Source organism: Pecten maximus, chromosome 8 (genome assembly GCF_902652985.1).
Source record: "Pecten maximus chromosome 8, xPecMax1.1, whole genome shotgun sequence".
Lineage (NCBI taxonomy): Eukaryota > Metazoa > Mollusca > Bivalvia > Pectinida > Pectinidae > Pecten > Pecten maximus.
The window spans coordinates 45,206,309-45,225,877 of NC_047022.1; the positions used below are offsets into that span (position 1 = coordinate 45,206,309).

The 19,569-nt window shown below is 35.8% G+C and overlaps 1 protein-coding gene and 1 long non-coding RNA gene across 2 annotated transcripts; one reads left to right on the forward strand and one right to left on the reverse strand.

The window, feature by feature from the left end:
* Window positions 1-586: 586 nt before the first annotated feature.
* Window positions 587-1,366, forward strand: LOC117333661. Its single transcript, XR_004533977.1, has 2 exons — window positions 587-676; window positions 1,227-1,366. It is a non-coding gene; the product is annotated as an uncharacterized LOC117333661 (long non-coding RNA).
* A 4,788-nt stretch (window positions 1,367-6,154) lies between these two features.
* On the reverse strand, window positions 6,155-18,511 carry LOC117333660. The gene is made up of 7 exons (XM_033893068.1): window positions 18,369-18,511; window positions 17,537-17,770; window positions 17,090-17,141; window positions 14,750-14,920; window positions 13,516-13,629; window positions 12,797-12,871; window positions 6,155-12,548 (listed from the first exon to the last, which is right to left on the reverse strand). Exons 2-7 carry the CDS (start codon window positions 17,762-17,764, stop codon window positions 8,683-8,685), a joined length of 4,506 nt encoding a protein of 1,501 aa, XP_033748959.1. The 5' UTR covers window positions 17,765-17,770; window positions 18,369-18,511; the 3' UTR covers window positions 6,155-8,682.
* Window positions 18,512-19,569: the final 1,058 nt, after the last annotated feature.

Below are 19,569 nucleotides of genomic sequence, written 5' to 3' on the forward strand. Positions count from 1 at the left end.
CGTGTTGGTTATTTTAAAGTTTTAATGAAACTATATGTATTTTATACTTACAATGTAATGTATCAATACGTGCCACTTGATTAAACATATCTGAATCTTTATAAGAAGAAGTTTTCGATGTGTTACTTGAATAAACCTACCTGTTTATCGCTCTTTCCCGGTCCTGGGTTCGGCTCTATTCCTTGTATACGCAGGAGGAGATCAATGAATGTAACAGCCCCTTTGATGTCCAGTTTGTCGTGTGTGAGGTCACCCCGGACACTGGCGATCGCTTTACAGAGGTATTCGATGTTTGACAGGGCATCCTTCACTGTCCGAGGCACAAACTGACCAACCCGTGCACGGTACACCGCCAAATCCACGCCCATGGCCGCCTTAGACACAAATGTATTGGTCATTTACTATAACTTGATAAAATATGTTTTGATAGTTGAACATTTCTGTTGTTCCTGGATACCTGTACCATTGGAATTATTTCTATTATCTAAACGTTATCATATCATGTTCTGTCTTGATAGCTATAGTCAGGCATTTATCGTTTAGTTAAGCCTGTTTGTGATCTTAGCTTATCGACTAGTCTGGGCTCCTCGTGGTTCGGAAAAGAGAATTCTGTCATGGCGGCCTGACATTTGTGCAGGATACATCTTAAGGCTTTAGGCATGGGTTGTCTCACTCTGTAAGTAATTGTTGTTTGCTAAAACCATCTTTAGGATATTAATAACATTAATCTAGTCACAATTTGTTGCATAATTATGTTTACGTGTGTTTTCCCAATGCTGGCCACACATGTTTACGTTAGACGGTACGATAGTTTATAAGTTAGTTTTGTTTATTGTAGGCCATATATGTGTCAGTTTTATAGCTAGACATGATTCTGTATATAGTTGATGCTCGTGCTAATCTGTATTTACGGTGAAGTTAGTATCAATTCATTGTAAGTCTATAATAATGATAGTTTGAGGTTCGTTAAGCACACAATGCTAGACAATTTGCCGAACACATGGTTCTATAAATAGCCATAGCTAGCTATATGCTACAGTGCATAAGTCGAGGTTTGTTGATATTTTGAACATTTCTATCCTGGATAAATGCATGTGTAATACATGAAGAGTAACTAGTCATAACGACACTATAGGAATGTCTATTTAGTCTAGTCAATTTGATATTACTGGTATGTTATAAGGTTTATGGATTAAAGCTATAGTTAGTGTTTATTGTTGTTGCAGGTTTCACCTACACTACAGTCTACATAGCTTGCATAGCTACACAGCTACACAGCTACATTATGTTCGTAACTACTTTGTACATATATATGAAACCTTTGGAGGTCTGTACCAGATCATTGGAATAAAGTTTGGACATTGGTGACACGTTCTGTGACTTTTTTATTAGGCATATGGCAGAACATATCATCAGGTTTTCACCACATTATTACAAAATAAAACAGAACGCTTTCAGCCTCAATATAGGGAACATCTTCGGGCATTGTAATGGAACCTTTTGTTTCACTGATGTTTTTTTTTTAAAAACATTGATAATATAACCATTTTGGGCCCAACCTCCTTGAACAACTAGAAATAGAAATATTGATGGTTCTGTTTTTAAGGTAGATATGTGTGAGACATAGTCTAGTCACTTTTACTCAGAATATATTCCAAAACGTGACATACTTGCAACACATGTTATTTTCTGGTTTTTAAAATGTAGGGTTCTCTACATTATAACAGAGAGTCTACCTAAATCGATCTTGGGAAAATGACTTTTTGGCCTTCTATAAGATAAAGAAAATAAGACAATATCACGTTTTTAGCCTTCTCTTAGGTACAACATCTAGCTTTTGTTTGATGATTGATAAAAGAATCTGTCTAGGAAGACATACTAAAATACAATTGTCAATTTATTCAACTGGGTTATTGGATTGTAAAAAAATCAGGCAAGCACGCACGTGTTATGTTTGTCATATATTTGTGATATACCATCTGTAACGTTTAACTAAGAAAGGACTAGAAAATACTCAAAACTATTCGATTGCTTAATCCAAGATATATTATTATAACCTTCACTCCGATTTCTTATAAAGACGACATTATTGTGGTAATTTAAGCCAGCATATTCAGCAAGCAGATAATATATATACATGTATATCTATTTTTGTTGTTCAAATGATGAACCTTTTTAACGATATGATCAATATAATATATACTGAAACGAAAAAGAAACGCAACATGGAAAATTGTGATTAATTTTGTATTAAATATACATATCTGTATAAAAATCGCGGAAATAAACATGCACCCTGCCTAACACCCATACCAATCTTCAAAATCACCCAAGTGTGACTAGAGACCTATGCACTTCCGGCGCGGTAAAAACATCAAAAACCGTGCCTGTACAAACATATGCGTTCTTTTTTCATTCAAACCAGTATCAATTCATCACTAACATTGAGCCACATCATCGCCAATACTTTTGCAAACAATAATTCCTTTTACAATTATGCCACGGTTATCAAAGGTTGATAGAGGACGTGCTATAGCGATGCTTCTGGCAGGGAACACGCAACTTCACGTCGCTCGACAATTCAGAGTTCACAAATCGACTATTAGTCGATTAGTTTCACGTCTTAACGCAACAGGAAGAGTCGATGACCAGCCGAGATCAGGACGTCCACGCGTAACGTCGCGACGTCAAGACCGGGTTCTTAGGTTGGCACACCTGCGTAACAGGAGATTAACGGCCGCTGAAACGGCAAGGAATACGATTGGTTATCATAACCGTCGAATTCATCCCCAAACAGTGATCAACAGACTGCTTGAGGCTAATTTGCGTGCAAGGCGACAGTACGTTGGTTTACCACTAACACCGCAACGTCGAGCACGTCGTATGCAATGGGCAACGGCACATATGCCCAGACGTTTTCCTATGAGACGTTGGAGGTCTATGCTCTTCACCGATGAATCTCGATTCACGTTATTTCGAGCAGATGGCCGTCAACGTGTGTACCGGCGTCGAGGCGAACGTTTTGCTGACGCCTGTGTTTTGGAACACGACCGATTTGGGGGTGGATCAGTTATGGTTTGGGCGGGAATCTCCCATGGTTTGAAGACGCCTTTGGTGATAGTCAATGGGAATTTAACGGCCGTACGCTATCGGGATGAGATCCTTAGGCCCAATGTTGTGCCGTTTGTTAGGCAGCATCATCTAACCTTTCAGCAAGATAACGCGAGACCACACGAGTCTGTAGAGACTTTCTTGCGACACAGAACATTGTTCCTATAGATTGGCCTCCATATAGCCCCGACCTGTCCCCAATCGAGCATTTGTGGGATGAATTAGACAGAAGAATTCGAAATCGCCGTAACCCCCCCAAATACCCTCCCTCAGTTAGCAAATGCACTCGTCCAAGAATGGAATAACATTCCAATACGGAAAGTCAATGCCCTGATGAACTCAATGCAACAAAGAATTAGAGATGTGATAACTGTTCGAGGAGGACACACACGATATTAGGTCACGGTTTCAAAACTGCTGCCATTTCAACTTGGATTCACGTAGGGTACTACCAATCATGACCTTCTAGCAAAGTGACCTGTTCTTAAAAATCTCTAAACATTTAAAGGATGTTACATCAATATTCAATATTAACTATTACATATGAAATTTAAACATAATGCTCATAAGTATTATTTTATTAAACCTACAATTTGAAGTTGCGTTTCTTTTTCGTTTCAGTACATATGTTTAATGATTCATATAATGGTTGACTAGGACAAAATTTGAAGAAAATTAAACGATAGATTTTTTCACAATTACTTTCCCAAGTTAACATCCAAATCGAAATTGACCATTTGTAACATCGCTATCGTAAAATTAATGGAGAAAAGAGCTTTTATGATCTAAACTAAGTCCTGACTATCTTAAGAGGAATGACATCTCTCATTTAAAAGAAAAAAATATAGTGATACACAATAACACATTCTGATTCAGAGACAATTTCTTTCAATATACAACTTATCACTTTGATCCTATTCTATGTCAAGGATGGTTGGTTTGAGACACCGTATCTCCATAACTGGTGATCAAAACTTATTTTACTTATTTCAGTTAACAAAATTGAAAGAAAATTAAACGATATAAAAATACATAGGAGTGCTGCTAAGGTTGGGGCCTTGGGGTCAGCCTTCAAAATATAAAAATATAAGCAATCTCCCCACATAGGGTGTGTGTGTGTGTGTGGTGGTGGTGGTGGTGGTGGTGGTGGGGGGGGGGATCTCGCCACACAACTGACAAATGTTACACATCTCATACTCTCTCATGATCACATAACAATAAGACAAACACCTTCCACTCATTCTCTCACCCAGTCTATCTATAAATGATCAATAGCAAACACTTTTCTGGAAAAAAAGACCCAGGCATAAAATTAACAAATGCAAATGTAATGGCTAGAAATTAAGCAAACCCATGGCCAGATACACAAGTATAAATATACATGTGCTACATATATTTATCAACATCTTTCCTGATATCTTAAGAAATATGTCATTTTTGCCTATGAAAACCTGTACAGAAAACAAGTACATGAGCTGTTTAGCTTAAACCTTTCATATTATTAGACTACAAGTTGTATAAATTAGGAAATCGTTCAATATGGACTTCAAACAGTTCTAAATCAATCAGCTCCACAGGCAACCTCGCGAGGTTAATAAATTTCATTGCATAATTGCAAACTTCAAAATTGAAAACATATGCCATGCTTCAATGCATATATTCTAAGCTACAACTTATTCAATTATCAATGTTCGTCTTAGTGCAAAGATATTGGGTCTCCAATTTGTGTCTGTGTAAATATTGTTTAATACCGAATAGTTCGTTTCATTTATCATATCAATCTATGTCTATTGCGAGAAGTAAAGCGAATGACTTATGTTATGTTGCATGTAAGATCTCAAACCTACCCCTGAAATATAATACAAGGTGTATTGTAGAGTTCATAACACACTGTATAAAATAATACTCTATAAAATTGAATACCCTGTATTTGTTATACAAAAATATATTGTGTTAGTAGGTCGATGATTGTACATCGCGCAAGTAAGGAAACCAAACAAAATGGCTGCTACCTTTGGTACCTTGAGAATATGTCAAATCTGAAAAAATCGGCCATTGAATGGTATTGTAAGGATTTCGATGCTGTTATGATATATATGTTTCTTTTATACATTGTCGTTAGCTATCACTGTAACTATCCATTTCTACCAACCCAACAGATCTTCAAGTCACAAACCAAGTTTTCAGCCTACAGCTCCTCGCTCTCCTCCTCTTGGGTAATGCGTCAGCAGCATACACATTGTGTTTGGTCTGCGTTCGTGTGACTTTTGATGTATCGAGGACGTAACTCCATAAACAAACCAATCAAGTTATACACCTAGCCAGGTGTCAAGGTCGTAATGACGTTAGCCGAGGCCTGTTCTTTTATGCGGCCAAAACGGTTCGCTGAGTTTTAATTGTTTTATTTTAGGCTTAAATCTTGATAGACCTGCAGTTATTAATACGGACCATAAAAGTCGTTGTCGATGCTCATTCAAAAGCATAATACAATCACTAGATTCGTCATTATTTTGTAACGATCAACTCTGATCCAATCGGTCTTAACCGCTTGTACGCTATGCACGAAAGCAGCCCTGGTATTTTCTGAACTATTGTACTTTCGCTTTCGGTTTCAGATAAGCCCATTTCCATTTCCTACATTTGCATGAATGTATTGCTACTATGGTAGGAATAATGTTTGAAATAATTTACTGAATATTTTTTCTGACGTATTGTGACAATTCCTCTAGAACTGATGGCCTTTTAAAATTGTTTTATCTCTAATTTCCATTGACAGTTTAGGGTTTAACCCTAATCCTTGTTTACAGTTTAGGCATGTTTACAGTCGGTCTTTGCGTGATTATTCTTGTTGAACTAGGATCCAATATCTTCAGTTTGTGAAAATATTTAGTTTGACCACATTTTCAGGTGTTTGCGACGTTTTGACTTAATCTTCAGGTAATTGATATCTACTTTTTTGTGCAGCAATGTATAAATTGGAGAAATTATACTGGAAAGCTCACAGAGGGGCTATCTCACCACGAATCAACAACAAAATATTGAAAACGTTTTGTGGAAGCATTGTTTACTTTGTAATTACACAACAATGTATATTTTAAAGCGCTATTCACTTTACTATATAGGAAAATAAAAGTTGAATACAAACAATTTGATCTTCTATTTGTCCCTTTTCTCTTTTCAATAATCTGATAACAAGTGGAGCCTACACAACTAGGGAGATTAGAAAAAGCTACACATGAAAAAAAAAAAACAAAAAACTCCAGTGCTCTTCAAGAAATTGTGAAAACAAGGACTGTTTACTGACGAACATACAAATAACATTGACTTAAGGGGTGTAGTCTTTTGTCTGTGAACGACAAGCGGACCACGGACGCGGGGCAATTTGAATAGCCCACCATCATAGCCCCCCCCCCCCCCTATGATGGTGGGCTTATTAAATCCAAATTAGATAAAGATCAACAGTTTATAAGCTAGAACATATAAACCGTTCTCAACTATCGCACAGTTATATTACAGCATCATTTACACTTGACAACATTTTCTATGTTAATATATTATTTTGATATTTCAAAAAAAATGTCATAAACCGAATCTTACATGTGATTTGGCCAATACTATGATGTACCTCACGCTTAAACGCTCAAAACTTGTGGCAGATTAAATTAATTAATTATATACTAATTAATACAACACACCATAGCCACACGAGCCTTTTTAAGTCACTATACAAATAGTACATCAGTTTCATCAGATTCCATTTACAACATTCAATTTTTAATCAGAACCACAAATTATAGAAGTAACCTTGAACATGTTTATTAGCATATGTAAATGTAATATTGTCAAAGGGTATATAGACACATAGTTTCAAAAGCTATAAATGGTGAAAAGCGTTGAAGATCATTTTACATTATCTTATAAACAGGGGTATCTATAGCATTAATCTTGTTATTGAATGATAAAAATACAACACTGTTACTTACATAATGATTTAAAATATAAGATTAGACGATAAGACAATATGTAGTAGACCATAAAGACTATACGTCAACAGAAAACTGGCAATAGGCGGAGTTATGTAGGCGGTAATCGTGTACCTTTCTAAAGCTAACAAAACACTGACTGTAGTCGATGAGACGAAATTTAACAATAGGCGGTGTATTGTAGGCGATAAGTCTGTGACTTTCTAAAGCTGACATAACACTGACTATAGTCGGTGAGCGAAATTTAACAATAGGCGGAGTAATGTAGGCGTTAAGTCTGTGACTTTCTAAAGCTCACATAACACTGACTATAGTCGGTGAGACGAAATTTAACAATTGGCGGAGTAATGTAGGCGTTAAGTTTGTGATTATCTAAAGCTCACATAACACTGACTGTAGTCGATGAGACGAAATTTAACAATAGGCGGAGTAATGTAGGCGATAGGTCTGTGATTATCTAAAGCTGACATAACACTGACTGTAGTCGGTGAGACGAAATTTAACAATAGGCGGAGTAATGTAGGCGATAAGTCTGACTTTCTAAAGCTGACATAACACTGACTGTAGTAGGTGAGAGCTAACTAACTAACTTACTTTCTAGACTTATTGTATAATGCATAGTGTTGTGTTGTAATCATATGTTTTCTTTATAACACAACTACTTTGATTCTGTTCTTTTAGATAATTCATACTGTATATCATTCTTAATTCCTTAATGATAAAGGAAAAAATAGATAATACAAACATTTAGTATTATACTTTCATCTTGAAAATAAAGTTTGTATCACTTTTAAAACCAAAACTATTCCGACGATGTTAATTTTGAATGATAACTTGATAGTTCAAGTCATTTTCCTATGGTTTAGAAATTGGGTCTTTCCATATGATACTCATTGTAAAACGTCCCTTTAAGTTAAAAAGGATTTTGAAAGCTTCATTACTACATGCATATATTTTGCGACTTTGACATTTTTTATTCATCGTAAAAGAACAAAGAAAACACATTATTGCCTTACATGAATCGAGCCCGGGTCTCCGGCGTAATGATATCCGGCTCTACCTTCTGAGCTAAAGAAACATGCTTCGTCAGATGTCGTAAGATGAGTGACAGAGACCGTATTTTTCACTGTGTATAAGCCACACCAACCCATTCCAACTACCCAAGTTTTCTTTAAATTTATGCAAATCACAGCATGAGAATCTCTATATCCCAATCGTTGGATTTTAGTTGGGTGCATTTGTGAAAGGGCAGAGAAAAAAATCATTCCTGTCGATCGCTATGACGTGAATCGAATCCGTGTCTCCGGCGTATAAGCAACGACTCAATCCCTGAGCTAAAGATGAATGTTCCATCAGCTGAGTGACGGAGAACGTTTTTAACGTTACGTAGAATTCAAACAGACGCGTTCTTTTTTTATTGGTATTACATGTCGAAGGTCTAGACTTTTAAAAAGTAGAACGTTGAAAAGGAATACTAATCTAACTGGTCAATACGAAATATTATAGCATCACTGGTATTGCATGATATAAGTGTTTTAAATCTAGAATGGAGAGTTCAATGGTTCAAATGTAGAATAGCTTGTCTCACCTATGTAATAAACCTTTGGATGTATGCCTCGAGTTTAGACTCTGACAGTAGTTTAGCCTTTTCCCTGGCATCTATAAGTAGATCCTGTGACAGAGACCCGGGACTTGTGATCAGGAGTCTGATGATAGACAGGCGATGTGACGGTTTACATTTCTTCTCCAGTAGTTCCAACAAACATCGTCCTGACACCACCCCTCCGCACCTGAGAATGCATCTAATCACCCTTATATCTCCCAATTTTACAGCACTCAACAAGGCTTCATTCTTCTCATCCGCATCCCACCCTCTTGCGTTCAATACAAACTGCACGGCAGGAAGTCTATCTGACAGTTTCCAGTTTTTGTGAATGACTCTTCGCAGGCTTTTTTCTGCAAACTCGGCCCCTTGTTCACAAAACAGTGTCAGTAGTTGAACACATCCGATTTCTAATGACTTTTGCAGTGCATTGTTCATCTGTTGTGTATCGTATTGACGACTTTTTATTAAGTACGTCACTAGAGCGTAAATATCATATCCTTCAGTTTTATCAGTGATTGCGTATTCCAGACTTTGGTCACTGAACATTGCCCCGTGACCATATAGGTAGAATACCACCTCAGTATACCCGAGTCTCAAAGCTTTGTCAAGTGCCTTCATCAGCAACTCATCAGACCAGTGTCTGGATTCCCGTACTAGGCGGACCATTTTCAGCCTATCGTATCTTTGGTAGTTCCGAGTGTTTTCCATGGCATTTGATAAACTGTCGTCGTCGCAGGGAATGTGCATCTCGCTTAGCAATTTTTCAACGATTTCTGTGCAACCTTCTTGAATTTCCTTATTTAGGAGAACAGCTAGGTCCTCATTTTTGCCTTCATCTTTTAAAGTTTGAACAACATTTCCCTTCAGCTGATCTATACCTCGTAGCATTAGAACACATCCTAATTCTGATTCCTCAACTGTGGTAAGAAACGCAAGGACTGCGAGACTTCCTCTTTCACATGCAAAATGAAAGGCTTCATTTAACAGCTCTTGTGACCAAGTACGAACTGTAAGAATATATTTTATGAATTTCAACTGAATATGATGTTCAAGATGCCACCGAAGAACATTTTTCAGACTTGAATCATTGAACAGTGCTCCCATAGTGTTCAAGTAGACAATGACATCAGGTCTGCAAATGACTAAAGCCTGATGTAAGGCTTCACTGAGTTGGTCAACTGACCATGCCTTAGATCTTCTCACAAACTGTACAACTTTTTGCGTGTCAGGAGCCCTTTTGACAGCCGCTATCAAAGCATCGTTTCTGAATTTCCCTCCTTTTTCTTTAAGAAACTGGATGGTTTCGAAAGACCCGGATTTTAATGCAGCACTCATCGCATCAGTGATCTGCCTCCGAGACCATTTGTGTTTCAAAAAAACATATGCAAGCATTTTAGGGACACGTTTGTTGAAGTCTATAAAGACTGCTGGGTTTTCGAGGGACTGTAACAATTTATTTAGCCAATGAATCCGTTCTTCAGGAGTCATTGTGTCGCTACTCTTTGTTAGTGGATCATCCAGCCGTTTGGACACGTTCACTAGAGCTTCTTCTGTAAACTGTGCTCCACCTTCGTAAAGGGTTTCCATGGTAGCAGATGATCCGCAGGTGACGGCTGCGTCAAGGGCATCATTTAGTTGTGCGGGTGTCCAAAGTCCTGTTTTCATAATCACTTCTACGACGCTTTCCACACCCCTTAAATTTGTTCCAGCCTTCCTGACAAAATCATCAATAGACGGTTGACCACCCGCCTTGGTGAGAACTTCTATATGGTCTGTTTTATTTAGATAGATGGCTTCAGAGAGCATGGAGTTCAGCTGAGCTGTATTGGTTGAGAAAAGGACGAAACGGAACATATCCAAGTCACAACAATGTAACGCATGTTGGACAACTCTCCCTTCAATATTTCCAAGAATCATTTTAATTGCAATGGCATCAGTTAGCATTTTGTGTTTTGATTCCAGAATTATCTTTATCAGACTATGGATATGTTCTTTTAATTGTGGGGACTGAAAAATTGCATGAAGTATGCCAAAGTCCATTTGTTCGGCAGCTCTCGTCATATCTTTCATACACATGCTTGGGAGTTCTGTGGCTTTCTTGTTGATGTACGTTTTCTGTTTGGTACACTGATCCCTTATCAACTTTACCTTGCATTTTGTTCTTCTCCTCTTCAGGGTGTCACGAATGTGATCTGGAGTATTGTCGCTGATGTGTTTCTTTACTTCAGATTCTGTCCAAACATTCTTTGACAATACAAACTTGACCAGTTTTTCATCGTTTGAACCGATTGCTAACTGAAGACATTTTTCAGTGAGGAACGCCCCTTTATTAAGAAGAATTGACATGGATTCCAAACGTACATGTTCCAGGGCTTGTTGTAGAGCTCTCTGTAATGCTCTTGTGTAGGATAGAATATCGTACTCTTCGACAATAAAATCGTCGATTTGGAACTTGAAAAATGCTCTTAAGAAGGACACATTGTTTGCGCAAGATTCTAGTAGACTGTTTGAGGCAGAATATATACTCCCAGAATGAGCTTTTAAGAAACCCCTTTTATCGTTCTGTTTGGTGATATACTCGAAGAGACAATCCGCAAGCTTTTGGTTACGGAACCGTGGAAAAGATTCCAATGTAATTCTATCGAAAATGTCCCCTTCCATGATCATTTTGTACATTCGCTTCACGAGTTGTCCAAAGCACTCAGCAGGCACATGCAAGGTGCATATGTCGTTTTGACCATCATCCGTGACATCCAGCAGTTCCAGTATCACGCGGTTGCTACATTTTTCTAAAATCATTTCTGGATTTTCCTTTCCAAACACCAAACTAACACTATCTGCTATTGATTGATGGCTAATGGTAAACAACGTGTTTTGCTTTGTCAGATATGTACGATCTAGGGCGTCAAGGCCATGTTTAAGACTGGTTAGTACGTTGTCGGTGTGAAGAACGCCACACACTTCTGCATAGACCTTCAAAGTGTCATACTCTTCTGATGGCATTTTTAAACGATTCAGCTTTTTAGTATCTATAGTTTGGTCGTTTAAGAAGCAATATACCAGTGCAAAGTATTTGTGTGGTTCTGTGAGTCTCATCTGTTCTATTTCTTCTGTAAGCAACCGGTCAGGATTTCTGAAAAACTCTTCTCCTTTCTCGAAAAACGAATCATTAGCAAAGAAAAGCTTACAAACCTGGGCATAGCCTATAGCAATATTTGATGGAAAACTCTTAATTGCAAAACTTTCAAGTAACATGCTACCAAAGCGGTCATTCTCCCTCTGTCTTAGATTAGAATGATTTTTGTAAATATTAACACGTTCTTCCTTGGTCAATCTGTGATCATCTGTCAAATCTACCGTTTTCTTTTCGGACAGAATGTGGTCACTTACCATCTCTATCAGTACACCTGACTCTCGTCTGGCATCTTTAAGTATATGTGTGCGAGAAGTCACTACCAAACAAACTTTTCCCTCGCGTAAACTTTGTAATGTTCTATCGAAGAATGGTTTCCACCCATTCAAAAGTCCTGTTTGATAGTTTGTTTTCCCAAAGATGTCATCTACAAACACAACGATATCATCTTTGTCATTGACAACATCACTCCAATCCTGGGGCACTGTTATGAGAACAGGTGTCTTTTGTTTGATATCATTGTCAAGGGTACCGTCTCTCAGCTTTCTACATATTTCCCTACCCAGAGTTGTCTTCCCCTCTCCAGTGACCCCGGATATGATCACCATGTTATAGTCCTTGAGACGCTTCACTACTTCATTCTCAGCTTTGGTCCTGGTGACCAAAATATTGGTCATTTCTTCGATGTGCCGTGTTAACATTGTCTCTGCATTCTCTGGATAAATGAACACAAAAGAGCTCCGTTTCATTATTTAAGTTATGTAAAGTAAATATAAATATAGAGAATATTTCGTGAGTCTCCTTTGACTGATGATATGTAAAATACAAATATATCTTGAAGGAGTTATAATATGTTAAATATCGATGTAAGGTGTCATAATACTAAGTAGTATCAACAACAACCAGAATGCGTGTTTAATACATTGTTAAATTGATAATAACAGTATATGTAATTGATGTTACCTTCAAGTAAAATTCTTTTAGGATTTTTCTCCTTTGTTTCAGGTTGGTGATCGTCTTCATTTCCACCAGATGCTTCTGAAAATAAATACAGAGTATAACGTTTGCCTTCTCGCTCAGTGTAAAGATAAATCTAATTTGTACAGGTGTTACATCTGTATTATAGTCTCACTTCGAATGAAAGGTTATTCGCAGTACATTAAATTTGTCTCAGGAGCAACTCAATTCATCACCCCTTGGAATCGACCAACGTAACATTCAATCCTTATTTCAAATAGCCGCTAATACACATTTCCCCTGATAAATTGAACTTGAACTTGTGCAAGTCTAATATAAATAGTCCATCATTAGGATGCTCATCAAACAGTATTATTAAGACAAAATACGATAATGTAACGCATTTACCATAAAGCAACAGAAAACATAGCATGATGTAATAAAAATAATAATTTTATCTTTATAACCAAAACGCTACGCAAGCTGCGCGGATGAATAATGACTAGACTGTGTTCTGCGGTTGTCTCCTGCTTCGATTCGAACTGAATTCTAACTAATTCTAACCAGCTGTGCTAAAAAAATATGCCTGGCGTTCGATTGGATAACTTTCTTTCTGGATATGACATCATAAATCAAGTTTCATATTCCATGAGCATCTCGTATTCAATCATGTGATCTATTAATGAATTATAAAACTGACATAAACCATTCCTATTTATACCAACCTGTGTGTACAATCGTCTGTTCCCCTGTACATACATTTTCAGCATGTTCCATGTTCATCGTCTCAACCTTGATCTCTTCTCTGTATTTTCTTTTGTCAACATAATTGACAGTCACTGAAATATTTGTTCATCAAAATAAAAACGCATTGGCAAGCCTATGTTCTTATATATATGATAATGTTACAGTGTTTATGGAGATGATGGAGATTTATTCAATAAATACATAAATAAGCAAGTAGAGTAAAGACAAATATTACTTATATACAGTTAAAGCGACACATTTTATAGAAAAAACAACACGGAAAGTTATAAGGTAAACTACTGCTATTCATAGCCGCCATAATAAAATAAAATAAAATCCATCCACTCCCTATATGAAAAAAGTAAATGGCGCCAAAAAAAGTGAAGTCAAAATACGACCATCGACGCTGCGTTTGGAGTTCCTTAAAAGAATCCAATATAAAGCAAGTAAAATTGGACATAAAAAGCGTTTTGTATTTGAAATACAGGTTCAGAAATTAACTTTAAGCATGATGTCAGTATTAATTCAGTTTCATACCCCTATATTAACATATATCCCTTCTTGAGCATAGAAACCTGATTGCGAATGAATAAGCGTTTACCCAGTGAAAAAAAGACTCAGTGGATTAATAAGCGCGGAAATCGTTAACGTAACCATGACATCGTCTCTTTGTGACGTTACGAAGCATCAACTAGACGGCGCCATTTTGAAAGGACTCGTCAACACAATTTTAGCGTTTTCTCCTGTTACCCGACGTTCTCTGTATAAAAGCTGACGTCAAATGATTTTTTGCCTAAATTGAATTTGTGGAAATAGGTGCATATTTCACTTCTCCACAAGGTAAGATAACAACAAATGGCTAAAGCGTGCATTCGACCACATCAGTATTAAATTTGTGTCAATATACGCTGTGTTGACAACCATAGTTAATAAGAGACAGAAATTGTAAATTGAGAATAGAATCTATATCAATTAATTTTAAACTTAAAAATAATATTATGTTAGCAACCTGCATGGTATTTCAACGATTTGTTTGATATCAATATATAGATCACTATGCATTGAACGGTACATCGTTCAATCCCTATATGAAACTGAAAACATATTGACATCCATGCATAAATATAAACTGCTTACAGAGAACTGTATGTTAGCTGTTAAAAGATAATTAGAACCATTTCATCTTCAATATTAATCTACTTAAAACCTTACATTGATTTATAGTTGTTGGGATGGCAACTCCAGCAGAAACTCCGGTTATTGCTACTGCGCCTGCGTTCTCGCTTGTAGTACTACTTCCTGGCTGATTAGGACTACTAACAGGCACAAGAGATTCCATAAACTGACTGATCCGGTCAGCACTGACTGGGTTAGTATTGCTGTCTGCGAGGTAATAAACATATAATAAGAGTTAAGTCAGCTAGATGTTTACTTTGTATGTGATCACGTGTCTTTTTATTATTGTTTAAGGTTACGAATGCACTGATGAATTAAACCGGTGTGGTCCTTGTAGAGCAAGGGTACGTAATTTCGCACAGTGCGTAAATTCGCACACCTGACGATTTTTTGCGTTTTTCCTCCAAGTGGTCGAGGACTGTGTTTTTTTGTTTAAATGATGACTAATGTCAACATTTAGTAAAACATTTGCCATTTAAAGTACTTTTTTCAGATTAAGTTCGTTTTGAAAACAAATTTTAACTGATACAACTCTCTTCCGATAAAATTGATACCGGATGATTAAATATTTTATCTAAAATAATCCCAGTTGTTGATTGGCATGTGAATTTGCAAATATTTAAGGAAAAATATAATTTGATCAGATTATAAAAAAAACTTAATACAAATCCACCAAGTATAACTAATAACAGCGCTGACCTGCTGACACTCCGTCATTTTCCCCGCCTTGTTTACATTACCTCTGTAGGGAGCGGTCATTATTTAAAGCAAACATGGCGGTAAATTGACACTTTCCAATTTTACATTATTTTGTTTTTAAAGATTTTTTTAATCATGGCATTGGGCTTAATCTTAGTTTAGGATGTTGTTTGTCTACAAAATGGTTAAAAACTATTTTTACTAACAAATATTTAAGAAGTTAGATGGGTGTGCGAAATTACGTTCCCGATCGACTTCAAACCCAGCAATAAACACAAGTTAACAACAGCTCCCATGCGCAGTGATACGTGTGCGCATATTCAGGATGCACACTTGTATGTTACGAAGCATTTGTACATCTAACAATGTGAGGTATTCTTTCTTGATTTGAAATTGATTTGATTGAAATGTATTTAAAAACATACCGAAAGTGTGCGAAATTACATATCCCCACTCTAGAGTTACAAATCAGCCTATTTCTAATTTCTGTTTATCTGTATTTCAAAAACTGACGTGGTCGTCATAAGGTTTCACAGTACAGAATGGAGTAATGTATGCTATATGAATTAAACCGGTGTGGTCCGTGTTACAAATCAGTTCAAATTTCATTTGCCGTGCACTTTTGCACTTCTAAACTGGCAATGTCAAACAATGGCATTTTAAGGAGTGAAATATTGAAAAAATACGTATTCATATCATATTTAAATCATATTTACATCATATTTATATCACACAATGTATTTCTACCACAATACGCTGTGTTTTTCCACTCTCAAGCAATTGTATAAATGTGCCAACCTTTCGGTCTTTTGATTGGTCAATAATTCGAACTTTGACCCGAGCTGCAATTGTTATTGATTTTGAATTGTCATCAATAATCGTATCGAATCTGTACACCATATTTGCATACGCGAAATAAGACTTGACCACGTTTCCCTTTGATTCAAGCTGATATAATTGTGGTAGAAACAGGTCACACGACTCGTGATTATTGGATATGAAATTTATTTCACACTCGTAAGTTATTATTTTTTTAAATTACAAAAGACACTCGCTAAAGTTCGTGTCTTTTGTAACTTTAAAAAAAAGTTACTCGTGTGAAATAAATTCCATATCCAACAACCACACGTTGTTCGTTGTGTAACCTCTATTTTTATTACATTTTTACCAGTGAAATATCAAAAATTATTCATTCTATAAAAGTGATATTTTTCACTAGTGAAGAATATCATATTTTTCACTAGTGAAAAATATCACTTTTGCTGATTTGACCAATCAAATTAATGATTTGAAAATACCAAAATAATTGACCAATCAGAAAGCCTGACATATATGTCAGCACCTGGACAGGGGAAACTACTTTTTTTGCTGCGCACTCGTGAAAAATATCAAAATATTAGCCCCACTCGTGAAATATATTTGGTATTACTGAAGACACTGTTAGATATCCTCTATATATCATATTTATATCATATTTACATCATATTTACATCATATTTATATCATGTTTATATCATACTTATATTTTATTTATATCATGTTTATATCATATTTATATCATATTTATATCATATTTATATCATATTTACATCATATTTATATCATGTTTATATCATACTTATATTTTATTTATATCATATTTATATCATACTTATATTTTATTTAAATCATATTTACCAAATGTGTTGTTGATGTCATTGTTGTCTTCAGCCTGTTCCTCTGTAAACAACTGTAACCACATGCTTTCATAAATGTCAAAAAAGTTTAATATAGTGTCAAAATAATACTTAACCAATTAAAACGCTGGTACGATATTGTTACAGACCTTCCGGACTGAAATTCGTTTAAAATGAGTGACACCCATTGTCTCTGTGATTGATCTATACACCTAGCCGAACTTCTCTATCGAATTAATTATAAATAATGGCATTAAAGTTTCCCATATTTAAAGCTTATACTGTGTAATATATAAAGATGTATTTATATCCACCAAATGTAACATACCCCCATTATACTGCCAGAGAGTGGGGTTTACAATATTTTATTATTTAATGGGTTTTTTTTTACATGTAGGAAAGCGATATTATAAAAGACATTCTAATGGTGTTACTAAAATAAACCTACCTGTTGATCTGGCTTTCCCGGTCCTGGGTTCGGCTCTATTCCTTGTATACGCAGGAGGAGATCAATGAATGTAACAGCTCCTTTGATGTCCAGTTTGTCGTGTGTGAGGTCACCCCGGACACTGGCGATCGCTTTACACAGGTATCCGGTGTTTGACAAGGCATTCTTCACTGTCCGAGGTACAAACTGACCAACCCGTGCACGGTACACCGCCAAATCCACGCCCATGGCCGCCTTAGACACAAATGCGTTGAACATTATTAATTTCATTCACATATATATAAAAAAAATTGATTTAAAAAAAACATGTATCCACCTGCAGCATTGTGACAGAGACATATATATATAGACATATATGTCTCTGATTGTGATATTTAACACCTAATGAAATTTGAAATAAATTCTGAATATTTTCTCACTCTCTTTCGACTTTGAATGCACGATAAACTTTGAAATATACTTCTTACCAACGCTTCCAACCTAGAAATATCAACCCAAGGTCATTTCTAAATAACCTTTGATATTTACTTCACGGCACTTTCACACACAATATTAGCACCATATCACTATTACGTACGCCTAATAATCTGTAACGGCCTAACAGAAACACCCTGCATCCTACCACTTCTTCATGGAAGTCATAACTTATCACAAACGAAAATTGTTATAACGGTAGCGGCGTATCCGCTTGAACCAACATATTACTTCTTATGAGGTCACGGGGTACAGAATTCGCTATAAATGTATTAATATAGCATAAATCTACTTTCAGATCTAAAGATTTCATTTGTTACTCAACAAACACACGCTGAACATTTACAGTTAAACTTACGGGTTACTTCCCTGTTCTCCGAAACTCAGCTGTCAGCATTCCTTGTCAGCGGATGTTCGATAAAGTGACGTAATGAGCCGTACTCAAAGTCAAGGTTACTTCCACGAATTCCCTGTACTCTTTCATACTTTCACTTTCGATTTCATACAAATGAATTAACAAAAGGTCTGAAACGATTTAAAAAGCAATTAAACATCAAACTTTATATGGTGATGCAGATCTGATATACCGTTTCACGTATAGGCTTACATATTTTCGTGATCCCTTCCAAAAATATCATTAATGTTTATAACATGAAAGTGATGATACCTCGAACTCCAGTAAACTGTTATGCAGCATTCACATTCTAATGTGTGAAGTAAGTTCGTTTTATATGTCCGTTTATACAAACAGAACAAGCGAAGTGGACATGATCCAAACTATACTCGCTTTTGTGTATTTACTAAATAATTGTAGTAGCTTAACTTCTACGTTTAAATGATTAATATATTACTTTTGAAATTCTTTCTCTCTAAAAAAAAAAAAAAAAAAAAAAAACAAAAAACAATGATTTCATTTTCCCGTAAATAGGAAGAAAACAATTATTCAAAAAATAATTGTTTTGCATGTGATTTCCCGATAACAAGTATAATCATTTTCTGCCTATTATTAGACTTTAGTAAACGAAACTGTATATAATTAGGAAACAGTATATAATTAGGAAACTGTATATAATTAGGAAACTGTATATGATTAGGAAACTGTATATGATTAGGAAACTGTATATGATTAGGAAACAGTATACAATTAGGAAACTGTATATGATTAGGAAACAGTATATAATTAGGAATCAGTATATAATTAGGAAACTGTATAAAATTAGGAAACAGTATATAATTAGGAAACAGTATATAATTAGGAAACTGTATATAATTAGGAAACTGTATATAATTAGGAAACAGTATATAATTAGGAAACTGTATATGATTAGGAAACAGTATATAATTAGGAAACTGTATATAATTAGAAAACAGTATATAATTAGGAAACTGTATATAATTAGGAAACTGTATATAATTAGGAAACTGTATATAATTAGGACGTTAAGACGTCGGACAAATGATCATTGACACCCACGTATTAATGGTATTCAGTTTGTGAGTAAGCGTGACCGAATCGACTATTTTTAAAACACCTCGGAATACATAAGACAAAAGTGATT